At 37.3% G+C, this 13,348-nt stretch overlaps 2 protein-coding genes across 3 annotated transcripts; both read left to right on the top strand.

The window, feature by feature from the left end:
- Nucleotides 1–793: 793 nt before the first annotated feature.
- LOC110459267 (heat shock 70 kDa protein 12A-like) lies at nucleotides 794–4,305 on the top strand. The gene is made up of 4 exons (XM_021511445.1): nucleotides 794–1,196; nucleotides 1,512–1,730; nucleotides 2,219–2,375; nucleotides 2,694–4,305. Exons 1-4 carry the CDS (start codon nucleotides 894–896, stop codon nucleotides 3,761–3,763), a joined length of 1,749 nt encoding a protein of 582 aa, XP_021367120.1. The 5' UTR covers nucleotides 794–893; the 3' UTR covers nucleotides 3,764–4,305.
- A 2,059-nt stretch (nucleotides 4,306–6,364) lies between these two features.
- On the top strand, nucleotides 6,365–12,303 carry LOC110459264 (heat shock 70 kDa protein 12B-like). Of its 2 annotated transcripts, none has more exons than XM_021511439.1 (5): nucleotides 6,365–6,447; nucleotides 6,657–6,969; nucleotides 7,111–7,329; nucleotides 7,728–7,875; nucleotides 9,796–12,303. In XM_021511439.1, the coding sequence occupies exons 2-5, from the start codon at nucleotides 6,664–6,666 to the stop codon at nucleotides 10,863–10,865; spliced, it is 1,743 nt and encodes a 580-aa protein (XP_021367114.1). In that variant the 5' UTR covers nucleotides 6,365–6,447; nucleotides 6,657–6,663; the 3' UTR covers nucleotides 10,866–12,303. The 2 variants fall into 2 exon arrangements, with proteins under 2 accessions (XP_021367114.1, XP_021367115.1); XM_021511440.1 differs by having other exon boundaries at nucleotides 6,374–6,433.
- Nucleotides 12,304–13,348: the final 1,045 nt, after the last annotated feature.

The following is a 13,348-nucleotide window of genomic DNA, read 5'->3' as shown; positions in this document are numbered from 1 at the left end:
TGCACAACACGCATACAATTCTTTGTAGAGATACGTGTAGCTATTTTTTTAATTAGCTTTTCGGAGAACTGAGCTATTGACCTACATAAATTTTAATACTCTTCCTGTAAAGAGCGTTAGCGTTGAGGCCAAACAAACAAACATGTGTGTATCAGGTATCCCGACCTACCCTAGATTTTCTTGTCGACCCTAGAAATGTTATCACCTAATTGTATCTTAAGATTAATTTATTAACCAGGCAAAGTTCACAGCCACTCATTAAAATGTACTTTCTTCCTGTTTTCGGAGTGTGGCCCTATCATTGACAAATTAATAACCATTGTTATGTATGGAAATGCATTGTAAAAATTGATATAAAGCATAATATTGAATAACCATAAAAAATGAAATTAAAATAAAATTATTTGTCTACCAACTTGCCTTGTTTTTTCAGGCATGTTACATGAAACACACATTACTGTTGTTTTGGGGCCTGACTGACACGGGACTGCGTGACTGTTCACACGCCATAGCAGTCTTTCCCGTATCATATCACAAGGACAAAGTTAGATCAGATTAAAAGCCTGTGTTGGTTACCTAATTATGTGTATATCTGCTATGCTTTCTCACAATAACAACATTTACAAACAGTATATGGTTAGAAAACACACGAATTAAATACTTAAACATGAATGCACTTTGTAAAAAACAAACCTCATTAACTGCTCATTCAAATAACAAAACATTATACAACCATGATTTTGAAGAGTCGCCAAAGGCAAACATACCATTAAACAAACATAGAATATAACGGCCGACGTACCTCGGTTAACTCTTCAGTAAGGACGAATGGCGATAGCTATAATCATCCATGGTTAGATAAGACTCGCATATATATTTCAGATCGAGAAGTGATGTCCTCGGATAATTTTCTGTTGGTTGCTGCCATAGACTTCGGGACGACCTACTCGGGATATGCGTTTTCCACCAGACATGATTTTTTAAGAGATCCGACGAAAATATCTTTAGTACAATGGTCCGGGTCTGCGGGTATGGTTTCTCCTAAGGCTTCCACCTGTGTCCTTTTCAAACCTGACCGTTCATTCCATTCGTTTGGATACGAAGCCGAGGACAAATACCTCAACCTCGCTTTAGACAAGGATCATGAAGACTGGTACCTTTTTCGGCGTTTCAAAATGAATCTTTACAATACCAAAGTAAGTGTGTATAATAATTCGGTCTGTATCCGAAAGGCATTGTAGTAGAAATAACAAGAAAATATGGAAGTGTCAACAAAACTGTAAAAGTAATAATCAATGAAACTACAGCTAATATGAACAAAGAAAAGAAGTACATAGATACCCTTGAAAACGATGAGATAAAAACGCTTTCTTCAATGATTTCGTTCGAAATAAACCTTAAATTATACGACGGAATTAAGATTGATACAGTAATAAATAAATTGATAAATAATAAATAAATAAAATAAATAAGTTAATTGTTAATTAACTGGTCTTTTTCATTTAATCAAGCTGGAAAGAAACGTCCAATTGACTGATTTCAGCCGGGAAAAGAAAATGCCTTTGATAGATGTCATATCGGCCACTATAGCTCATCTAAAGTCACATCTGATGGCAAAATGTAAAGAACAGGGCGCTGAAGTCAACGATTCAGAGGTCAGATGGGTCCTAACTGTCCCGGCGATCTGGACCGATCCAGCAAAACAGCTGATGCGGGAAGCGGCAGAAATGGTAATTTTCGGGACTACGCGTCTATGAACCTGTTTTAAAAGGAATGCCATATGTATCGTAGTATCCGTTGAAGCAAATTTGTAAAACAGACGAAATGAACAGTGGCGTAGCAAATCATTCTTCGGAGCGATGTTTGAATCGACCATCCGAGGCGCATAGCGCCAGAATAGGGGGAATGATAGCTGAAATGATATACTAGGCCCTAAATGTAGTTTTTGATTTAAATAAACCTTGAAGATGTGTTAATGTTCATAAACATACATACCTGTAGCAACAAGAATTAAACAGCCATCATCGAACAGTTATGTCTAACAATGTGTTTTTGACGTCACAATTGTAATGACGTCACGATAATTACGTCAGAATTATGGTCTCGAATTTCACAGCTTGGCAAAGCCTTTTATTTTGGTAATTTACAACAAAAGTAAAAAAAAAAAAACATACACGTGAATTTTATCAGATAAACCACTTTTCAATCATTAAAACAGGCTGGGATAAGAAAAAAACAACTAGTACTGTCCTTGGAGTCGGAAGCAGCCTCCGTTTACTGCAAACACATACCCTTGATGAAACAGGCGATTGGAGATAATGGAGATTTGGATGTCCTTCAAGCTGGAACAAAGTACATGATTATCGATGCCGGAGGTACGTTTTACACCTGCAGTTGTTAGTGGTTTGTACAGATGTAAACTAGAACCCATACAACCGCTTCTCAAAAAACAAAAACAACTAATAAGTTGAAATAAAGTAAATTGTAGTGTACCGCTATATCGAGTAATGACAACGTTTGGAAAGTTTCATACAACTCTTCTAAAAAGGTCAAAGATATTTTTTCTGGACGTAACGTATATTATGTAAATCAGAATGAACAATCAAGTGAAACAGTTTCACACAGCATTTACTGATTCCAATGTCAAAATCACAACACTATCATGTACCGTATTCAAATTTTCACATTTTCAGGTGGTACCGTAGATATCACCGTCCATGAGATACAGAAGGACGGACACTTGAGGGAGATATTAGTAGCTAGTGGCGGGGACTGGGGAGGGACAAAGGTAGATGAAGCTTTTGAATCCTTGCTGCAAGCCATTATAGGAAAGCAAGCCTTCCAGGAGTTTAAGTCAAATCATATTTTAGACTTACTGGATCTCACAAGGATCTTCGAAGTGACAAAAAAAACAATCAAGGATAATAATTCAGACAAGGTTACATTTAGTATTCCAGTCAGTTTTCTCTCGACTTACAACAGCTTGTATCCGGAGCAAGACATCGAAAACACTATCGCCGGAAACAAACACCTGTCCTCTCACGTTGAGCTACTTCGTGACAAACTACGATTGTCCGGAACAAAAGCGGTGTCATTGTTTGACCAATCCATTGCGAACATAACCGAACATGTCCGTAAACTTCTCCTTGACCCAAAGGTCAGAGGAATTTCAGGTATCTTGATGGTCGGCGGGTATTCGGAGTGCCCATTGCTCCGCGACGCCATTTGGCGTGTTGTTGGTGACACGCGTCTCTTCATCCCTAACGATGCCGGTTTGGCTGTGCTGAAAGGGGCCGTGATCACGGGACATTGTCCCTCTACCGTATCGGAGCGAGTATGTAAGTACACATACGGCGTGGACACTTGGTCACGGTTCAAAGAGGGTAGACACAGAGAAGACTATCGTGTGACGGCTGCGGACGGTACAACACGCTGCAAGTTTGCCTTTTCTAGTTTTGTGAGGAAAGGAACTGCAGTTAAAATGGGCCATCAGACAAAAGCAAAAAAGTATACACCAGCTTCCACAGCACAAGATGGAATGAACTTTACCATTTATGCTTCAACCGAGGAAGAACCAGTGCATGTAACCGATACAAGTTGCCAGAAAATCGGAAAGTTCACAATAGATCTGCCGGACACGACTCGGGGACTTGCAAGAACAGTAAGCGTCACTATGTGTATGGGGGGATCCGAGATAGACATCAAGGCCGTGGATGAGGACACTGGACAAGTCGTTCGTGCTTCCTGTGATTTTCTTTGTTAGACGAGATCAGTGTTTCAGATACGTTCACATTGCTTCAAACTTATTGTAAGCCTTGACGAAGCACAAGTAGGGATGCGTTTGTGCTGATTTGATCGTCTTCAAAAACGACAAAGACTAGAAAACGTCTGTATGACATGAAGGTTGATTTATAAATAGCAACAGTGATATTGACCTTGACCTTGGGGCGCTGAAATACGGACCTTCGTAAACACTTTAATGAAAATCTGTCGTCAAGAAAGGGAGTCGACAGAAAATCAATGTTTAACTCATGGATTACATAATCATTAGTACTAATTACAATGATAGCCCCTCTTATATCACATAGAACAATAGTTATCAGTTTTAGTCTCGACAAAGCACAATCAGCATATCTGGTACTATATAGTTGGTAAATTTGCGGGATTAATAATTGGCCCTGATGAAACCTAGTTCGCAGACCACGTAAAATGATCACTAACGACGGGTATTTTTGTATTTGGGGAATGGAATTTATTTTTCAAGAGTTTCGTGAAAATAGAGTAAAATGTAATATTGAATTGTTGTTTTATCCTCATTTATCGGTAGTAAACAAATAAACACATTTTTGTTGTTTTGTATCTCTAAATGCACATACACAAAGATTATAATTCACGGTATTAATAATCGCTTGGTTTTTAGTTTCGCACAGCCTACATCTCGGCGATTTAAAATCCGACTTAAGGACAAGGAATGACATTAAAAGATGGATTGGCATATTTTTAAAGAAATGAAATGTACAATGAAAAAAACGATGAACTGTGTTATAAATAACGTTTCACCACTGAAGTAGGATTATAGCTGAATTTGAGTGGATAATTTAACACCTTTATCATTGTGTCGCCGCTTTCATAATACTAGAAAAAAAGTTGGAAGGGGAATTAACTATTTGCCAAACTTTTTAATATCGTCGTTTTCTAAATGTTAATCGTCAAAGTGACGCGTTCATTATGAAAGACTTCTTATTGAAAATATAAATGATAAATCTATAAAATTAACTATTTTTCTATAAGTTTTCTTTCGTTTACCTTCTATCAATTTGATTAAAGCGTGATTGCATCTTGTTGCTGACTTGTCTATGAAATGGTCTTGACCCGTATTCGTTATATTGATTAAACTTACTTTGTTGATAACATTTAAAGTTTCCTCCTATCTTTCTTAATTGATAAGAATTTTCGTCGTAACAAAGAGTTAGTTGTATTTCAGGTTTCCTGTACCACTGCAGGTAAACCAACTTGAAGATTCTAGTGTCGGCTTTCGTACAAGAGCAGCATTCCCTTAATTATTGTTTTTGATAAAACTTTGGTTGGATAGTGCTAAATATTTTTGACCAGGTTGTCCCCTTCATGTTAATAAGAAAGAAAGTGTATTTTATCTTTATTAATTCTTTTTTCGTTAAAGAAGAAAAAAATGTAACATCTACAGTATTCTTTTATTTTGAAATAGTTTTAGAAAATCGGTCCAATGTGCTTTCAAAAATTTAAAGATAAATAAATACATTTATTCTTTATTTATAGTTATCATTGAAAATTACGTGTTTGTAAATTCGTAAAAAAATATCATTATATCATAATGTAATTTGATGTTTTTGTTTTATTTCAAATAAGACGTTTCGTAAAAAAGAGAAGTCCTGTTTAACTTTTTTCTCGATTTTAAAGAAAAATTACAAGAAGAAACATAAATGCATCTTCTCAGAAAATTATCGTTGACAGATCCGCAAGATAAAGGTTTCTTTCCGGAAAATGCTGTTTTAAAGTTTTAGTAATGTCAGCATAAGTTTATTTAATGAGTCTATTCGTAAATTTGAATATAAATCTGGAGGTCAAAGTGACATTGAATGTCTATGCATTTCTTATGGCTATGTGTAATAAACAGGTATGTATGGGGTTTTAGTTAGGATAGAAAATGTACTATTTTTTAATATCTATTTTAGAATTTCGAAAAAGGATACTAAGGAGGTTTTCGCACCGGAATTATTGTGAACATTATTAAATTATGTTTAGTGTAAATCAGGATTAATGTAACATTATTCTAGTACTTCGTAATAGTTTCATACGAGTAATGCCCCTTTTTGTACATGCAAATATCGATAAGCGTGTATCTAGTATCCATGTGTTGTTAATACACAGAGGTTTCATTTATTTTGACAACCATATCGCAATATTACGTTACTGCCAGTTACATTGTAGACAGAAGATTGGTGTTTATCTGCAGGTGCTATTTTCAACGACAGTTTATGAGCACGAGTTTCCACTCGATACGACAGTAACGTGTTTACTTTCAGTCTAAATCAAAGCGGCCCTGATCTGAAATCAATAACATTTAAGATTGCTTATAGAGAAAAAATTACAATCGATATATTTTAGGTAAATAATAAATATCAGTGTTGTCATGAACAAATAACATACAAACCAGTCACGTTCCTGGTTGGTCTGACGAAAAGATAACCTGGATTTAATTTTACAGGTAAGTGTTCCCCGTGATATATCACCTTGATATTCGATGTTCAATGCAATATATATTCTCAGTCAGTAGGCCATACATTATGAAAAAAAGGTAATCAAACGATGGCATAGTACCGTAGTGACGATCTTCTTAAAATCGTTTGGACTTATCAGGACAATCAGAAGCTAGAAGCGGAGAGTAGACTCCGAGGTGTGGTTTTGCAGGTTAATATATTGCAAGCCTTTATCTATCTCATCATTTGTATTAAGTTGTTTTTAATTATTTCGGTATTTCCAACTGTTAGCTATATGCTTCTATGGCATATCAGGACATCTTATGCGCTTTGTCTTTTGTTTCTGCATTAAATAATCAATCCTGTAACGAGTGCAATAGGAATGAATACTATTGATATCTAAACGTATTTATATTTCAGAGAAGTGATGGCCTCGGATAATTATTTGTTGGTTGCTGCCATAGACTTCGGGACGACCTACTCGGGATATGCATTTTCCACCAAACATGATTTTCGAACCGATCCAACACAAATGTCGTTAGTACAATGGGTCGCAGGATCTGCGGGTATGGTTTCCCAAAAGGCTTCCACATGCGTCCTTTTCAAACCTGACCGTACCTTCCATTCGTTTGGATACGAAGCCGAGGACAAATACCTCAACCTCACTTTAGACAAGGATCATGAAGATTGGTACCTTTTTCGGCGTTTCAAAATGAATCTTTACAATACTAAAGTAAGTGTTTTCAATAGTTGGGTCTGTATTGAAAAAAAAAGACTTGTTGGTCATTTGTTATCTGGATTACAAAAATATGTTTTATACAGTAACTGATAAGTATACAAATAATCTTATCTTTTCTTGTGTATTTTTATTTAGCTGGACAGAGAGGTCCAATTAACCGATTATAGTGGAGAGAAGAAAATGCCTTTGATAGATGTCATATCGGCCACAATAGCCTATTTGAAGTCAAAGCTGATGAAACAATGCCGGGAACAGGGCACTGGAGTCAACGATTCTGAGGTCAGATGGGTCCTTACTGTCCCGACGATCTGGACTGATCCAGCAAAACAGCTGATGCGGGAAGCGGCAGAAAAGGTACACGACGTGTCTTAAAAAAACCCGTCTTCAATTAATATAAATATCACTTGACAGTGTTCGATAAAAAGGCATGTGCAAAACAATAAAACTAAATATTTTCTTTTGACGTAACATCAAGTAAAACTATTGTAGGTGACATCGTAAATACATTAATGAAAAACAAGACGGAACTATATATGTTAAGTTATCAAGATTTCAAAATCAACTAGTGATCGAATTTAAGATAAGTTTCGACAAAAAATGGCATAAACAACCATATTTTAACATGGTGGTCAAATAAAACTCTCATTTATCATTGTGATATTGTCTCATAATATTTATTTCTTAAAACCACATAGTAGGCCATAATGATTTAAATATTATTGAAATATAAACTGTTTACCGCATTACTTCAGGCGGGGCTAGATAAACGGCAACTGATATTGTGCCTGGAGCCGGAAGCTGCCTCTGTTTTCTGTAAACACATTCCAGTAGGAAAAAGGGTGTTTGGAGATCGTGTAGAGTTCCAGGCTGGATCTAAGTACATGGTTATTGATGCTGGAGGTATGTAACACTACCAAAGTATTTTCTAGAGATAAAACAACTCATTTAAGTCTGGCTACATCCTCGTTATCCAGGGGTTACGCTAACTTTCGCTCTCTGCGCCCATGGAATATGTCATAGCAAAATTAAAAGCACAGGACAAGAATGTGATTAGTCTCATGTAAAAAGAAAACTGACCAATCTCTAGGTTGGGGCGATTTCCGACATCAAAGAAAGTCAATTTTACCGATACGCATACGATAGATTCTTTTGTGTACATCAAAGGATCAAACAAGTCTTCCTGTCATCCACAAAGTTGTGCACACTGAGCCTTTAATTTTGCTATGTCATATCAAGGGGTGCAGAGAGCGAAAGTGAGCGTAACCCCTGAGGATGGTCTGGATATTGAACTGCTTCATTACAGGATTTTCTGACGAAAAATTTAATGATAGTGTTTTGGCTATTACTACAATTAACAATATCCACATGAGTTCTTTCATATTTTTACCGTTTGTGTTAGGGTATGGTATGAGAAAGAATATATACTTCTCACTTTTTGTAAAGGATCACTCATATTTTGGAGAGAAAAAAAAACGTTAGAAAGGATATTATATTTTCCTTCAGTACTGTTTTGGGCGAATATGTTAGCCGTTTAAATCGTCCTGTGTGGGTGTGTTCAGTCAACCATAAAGGTGCGTGCACGTTTTTCCACGTGTACATCCCTTTCAAAAGATAAGCTATGTTAAGTAAGGCGTTGTTCAAATTGTTAAGGAAATCAATTTGATGAATATTCTTTGCGTGTTTTTGTTAAAATATGGCACAAAGACGAACCAGACAACGGTTAAATGACGGTGAAATGAATAGGGGCATCAGAATGCTGCAAGATTGCATGTCTCAATGTCAGATTGCAGCAGACATTGGGGTCTCAAAGTGTGGTGACAAGAATGTGGAGTCGTTTCCAGACTAACCTTCCAGACGTCATGCTGGAGGTTGGTGTAGGGCTACAACGCAGCAAATTTTTGCGCAAACAGGCACGGCCACATTGGTTCCAGACTGCCACAGCTTTACGAAATGACCTCCGAAATGCTTCTGGTACCCAGATAGCCACTCAGACAGTTAGGAACCGTCTTCATAATGTTGGTTTAAGGTCACGTAGACCAGCAATATGAGTTCCTTTAACTGCCAGCCATGTTAGGGACCGATAAGATGGCGCCCAAGCTCACAGCACTTGGACGCCGAAATGGGAACCGGTTCTTTTTACTGACGAGTCCAGATTCTGTCTCGACTTCACCGACAGGCGCGTAAGAGTGTGGACACAACCTGTGGAGAGGTTCCAGACAGGTAATGTTGTGGAATATGACCGATATGGCGGAGGTTCAATGATGTTGTTTGTGGGGAGGCATAAGCCTTCGTGGGAAAACTGACCTCCATGTCTTCCATAATAGTACCATTACGGCTCGGATTTACGGCGATGAAATCATTGATACCTAGGTCAGACCCTACGCTGGCGCTATCGGCCCTGACTTCATCCTAATAGACTTATGCACATAGAGCAAGGGTGACCGAGCAGTTTCTACAGCAAGAGCCCATTCAACGAATGGATTGGCCAGCCCGCTAACCGGATCATAATCCCATAGGAACGCTCCAGGAACTGAAAACAGCTTTGGTAGCTAAGTGGAACGCTATCCTACAAAACCGGATACGCGATCTCATTCGTATATAATAAATTCTGCAGCGTATTTTTGACTTTCTTAATTGTCTCGTAATGTTTGTTTATTTTTTTCATTTGCATTGATATCAGAATCACAAAATCTGTAAAATTTGATGATCTAGCTACAATAATTTACCACATAGCTTTTCCACCGTTCACATGTCAAAACTATATTATTGTGAAAATCCCTATTTGGAATGCAAATTTTAATGTTCTGTTAACACTTTCAGGTGGTACCATTGATATCACGGTCCACAAGGTGCAGAAGGACGGACATTTGAGGGAGATACTAGTAGCTAGTGGCGGGGACTGGGGAGGGACCAAAGTAGATGAAGCTTTTGAATCTTACCTAGAGGACATCATAGGTAAGCAGGCCTTCGGTCAATTTAAGTCCGATCACTTATACGATTTATTGGATCTCATGAGAAGATTCGAGGTGAAAAAGAGATTAAACAAGGTAAAGCATTCAGACAAGGTTACTGTCAGTATTCCATCCAGCCTCCTCTCAACTTACAACAAATTGAATCCAGGGCAAAACATCAAAGAAAACATCGCAAAAAACGAAAGATTCTCCTCTCATGTTGAATTTTTTGGTGACAAACTTAGATTGTCTGGAACAAAAACTGCTTCATTGTTTGACGAATCGATTGAACAAATAGTTTACCATGTTAGTAAACTGCTCCGTGATCCTAAGGTTAGAGGAATATCGGCAATCTTAATGGTCGGAGGATATTCCGAATGTCCGTTGCTCCTCGACGCGATTCGGCACATCGCTGGTGGTGTCCAGCTCATTGTCCCTAACGAAGCCGGTTTGGCCGTACTGAAAGGAGCTGTAGTCATCGGACACAGTCCCTCTACAATATCGGAGCGGATATGTAAGTTTACGTACGGAGTAGAGACTCATTTACCCTTTAAAAAGCGTAAACACAAAAATGAGTATCGTGTGATAGACGAGAGCGGCAAAAAACTATGTAGCTTTGCTTTTGATCGTTTTGTGAAGAAAGGAAATGCAGTGAAATTCCATGAACACGCACAAGCAAGAAGGTACGTACCAGTCACGGCATCACAAACAAGCATTGTTTTTAGCATATATGCTTCAAACAACGAGAAACCAGTGTATGTGACGGATGCAAATTGTCAGAAAATTGGGGAAATTAAAGTTGATATGCCAGACACGACCAGAGGACTGAAGAGGGTTGTATGCGTTTCAATGTGTTTTGGGGGGTCCGAGATAGACATCAAGGCTGTGGATGAGGACACTGGACAGGTCGTTCGTGCTTCCTGTGACTTTCTTGGTTAGACATGATAACTGTTTAAAATTAGACCAGATACGTCAACACTCCTTGGAATTCACTTTAAACTTTGACGAAACACAATTATCTGGGATGCCAGGGGGATAAAGGACTGTATTTTGGGTGTTGCCCAAGTTTTAAAAAAAAGAAACTTTAATTAGTCACAATTCTGTTGGCCTTGGGAATCGGCATGCATATTTTATCCTTTTGTCATATTATATATCCGAAATAACTGTCTATCCCCAATTAAACTGTTTTGAGGGGATAGTTGTTTTTGGACTATTTTGTTTACAATAGGGATGTACATATAGGGTATATGTCACTGATTATCACTGATTATAACTAGAACATGTTTTTATTATAAACTCTCATCGAATGAAAACGAATTCAGGACATACATGAACAGTTGACACTTATGTTATTGACCGTTGCATAAATCCGTGGCTCATGGTAAACCATGTCCTCTAGGTGAAGCGTAAAAAAGATGCTTAGAGTTTGGGGAGGGTGGAGGGGTATATATTATTTTTTTCTCACTACATTTATTCAGATTTTTTTTGTATGAATTAACTTGACCTCACGTATTCAAGATGAACTTTTTACAATAATTAGCCTTCGGTTACAAGCTTACCTAGGGGAAATGCAACTACAACAGCATATTTCTTGTAAGAATCAGATGTTTTTTGTTTATATATTTTTTATTGATTGTATTATTGTTTCATGTTGACTGTGTATTGCTGTTTTATGTTGTGATATGTACATTGTTATGCTCCTGTATTGATAAAGGGGCAGATCGCCCTGAAAAGTTGACACATTTCTTTGTCTGCACTGTCGCTTGTTTGCTCGGATCCATTGCCGATATTGGATCAGGTTGTCGTTATTACTTATGAGACTTATACATATAGTTGATAATTAATAAACAAGTCCTTGCGAAGGAAACTATAGAATAGAATAATAAAGTTGTAAGATCTACCGCTAGGCCTTTCTGTGTTCTGGGGCTTCTTCATGCGGATTGACGTGTATTTGTCACCGTTGGTTACATGACTTCATCAATATTTGCATAGTCAACAATTTTAGTGACGCCATCAATAAACAATCATAGTGACGTCACAAACAATACCAGGACAAAGAAAACATCTACATGTATACAATACAATGTAAAAATCTTTGTGCATTCAAGCTGGGTTTGAGGGCTTCTATAAAACTCGCCACAAATTTTTCATTTTCGCTCGCCAGAGGCTCGCTAAATTGAAAAACTTTTAGACTCGTTTTATAAATCTCATATGAAATGAAAACTCATGTTAGATCCTATATTATATCAGCCGATAATAAAAGCTGCATTTGCAGCATTCTATGGGCTCATAAAATGAGACCCATGGGTGGCGTATCTGTTGGTCCCCATCTAAGACCAAAATTATCATTAACATCTTTCATAAATGAAAACTTGAAAGACTATGTGACATTCTATAATTGTCATTTTTTGTCTCTGATAAATAAAAACGTCCATTATCAATCTAGCATCAAAGTCTTTGTTATATATGTATATCTTGTACATGTTGGTCTTACAAGCTCGCGCTTGCCAGGATCCTGTATAAATGTCTATTTTCTTGATAACTCATCAATTCAATTTCACCCAAATTTCCATTATCGTATCAAATAATAAAGTGATCATCCAGACCACAATTTTTTGATTGATATTCAATATACTAAGCGCAAAGGGGACTGATTGGCCCCTAAATCGGCCAAAGCAATATGATTAATGCAGGACAAACTAGAGACGTGTCAGTCCCGTGACTAGTGATGGAAAATGAAGCATTCATGTGTTATTTTCTGCAGTTATTGAGGAAATATGCACTGATATATTACAATTAAAAACAAATCTCAGTTTGTTTTTGTTTTAGGGTTTTTGGGGTGTGTGTGTGTTAAGCTTAACATTTATTATGAGGTCAAAAAGTAAATTGTGTTCTGTGCTTTATGTATTTCTCTACCGCTTGAAAACATCACATTTCTATCACAATTAATCATTCTTAATGATCATTTACACTTAAAATCATATAGACTCTACCTCCAGCTATAAATAGCCTGTATATATAGTTACAACGTAATCCCCACTGATGATACAGCCAAACTTCTTTCTGGCAGGGGTATATGGCCCAACGGCGACACTATGATCCCCACCAGGTAACAAAATGGCGGGGGCATGATAAGTCAGCGTACTGAATGCGAGTACGTAACATATAATGAACGTTTATAGAGACTGACATTGTATTTGACCTGGAAACAATCTTTTCGTCACACGATAATATGTGTGGGTATTGCATTTGATCTTATTTCAAGAGCCAAAATACCCAGGACCCGTAATATTCTCTCGAGACAGGATCAACATAAGAATTCTTTATTACATGAGTCCAGGTCAATATATAAGTTGTATGCTAGTGATTTATGGAAAATATTTGGCACTCACATCAACTTCAAAAGTACGTTACCTTCAAGA

This window comes from Mizuhopecten yessoensis, unplaced genomic scaffold (genome assembly GCF_002113885.1).
Source record: "Mizuhopecten yessoensis strain PY_sf001 unplaced genomic scaffold, ASM211388v2 scaffold9987, whole genome shotgun sequence".
Lineage (NCBI taxonomy): Eukaryota > Metazoa > Mollusca > Bivalvia > Pectinida > Pectinidae > Mizuhopecten > Mizuhopecten yessoensis.
Note: the sequence above shows the minus strand (reverse complement) of the source record. Positions and strands in the feature narration are given on the sequence as shown.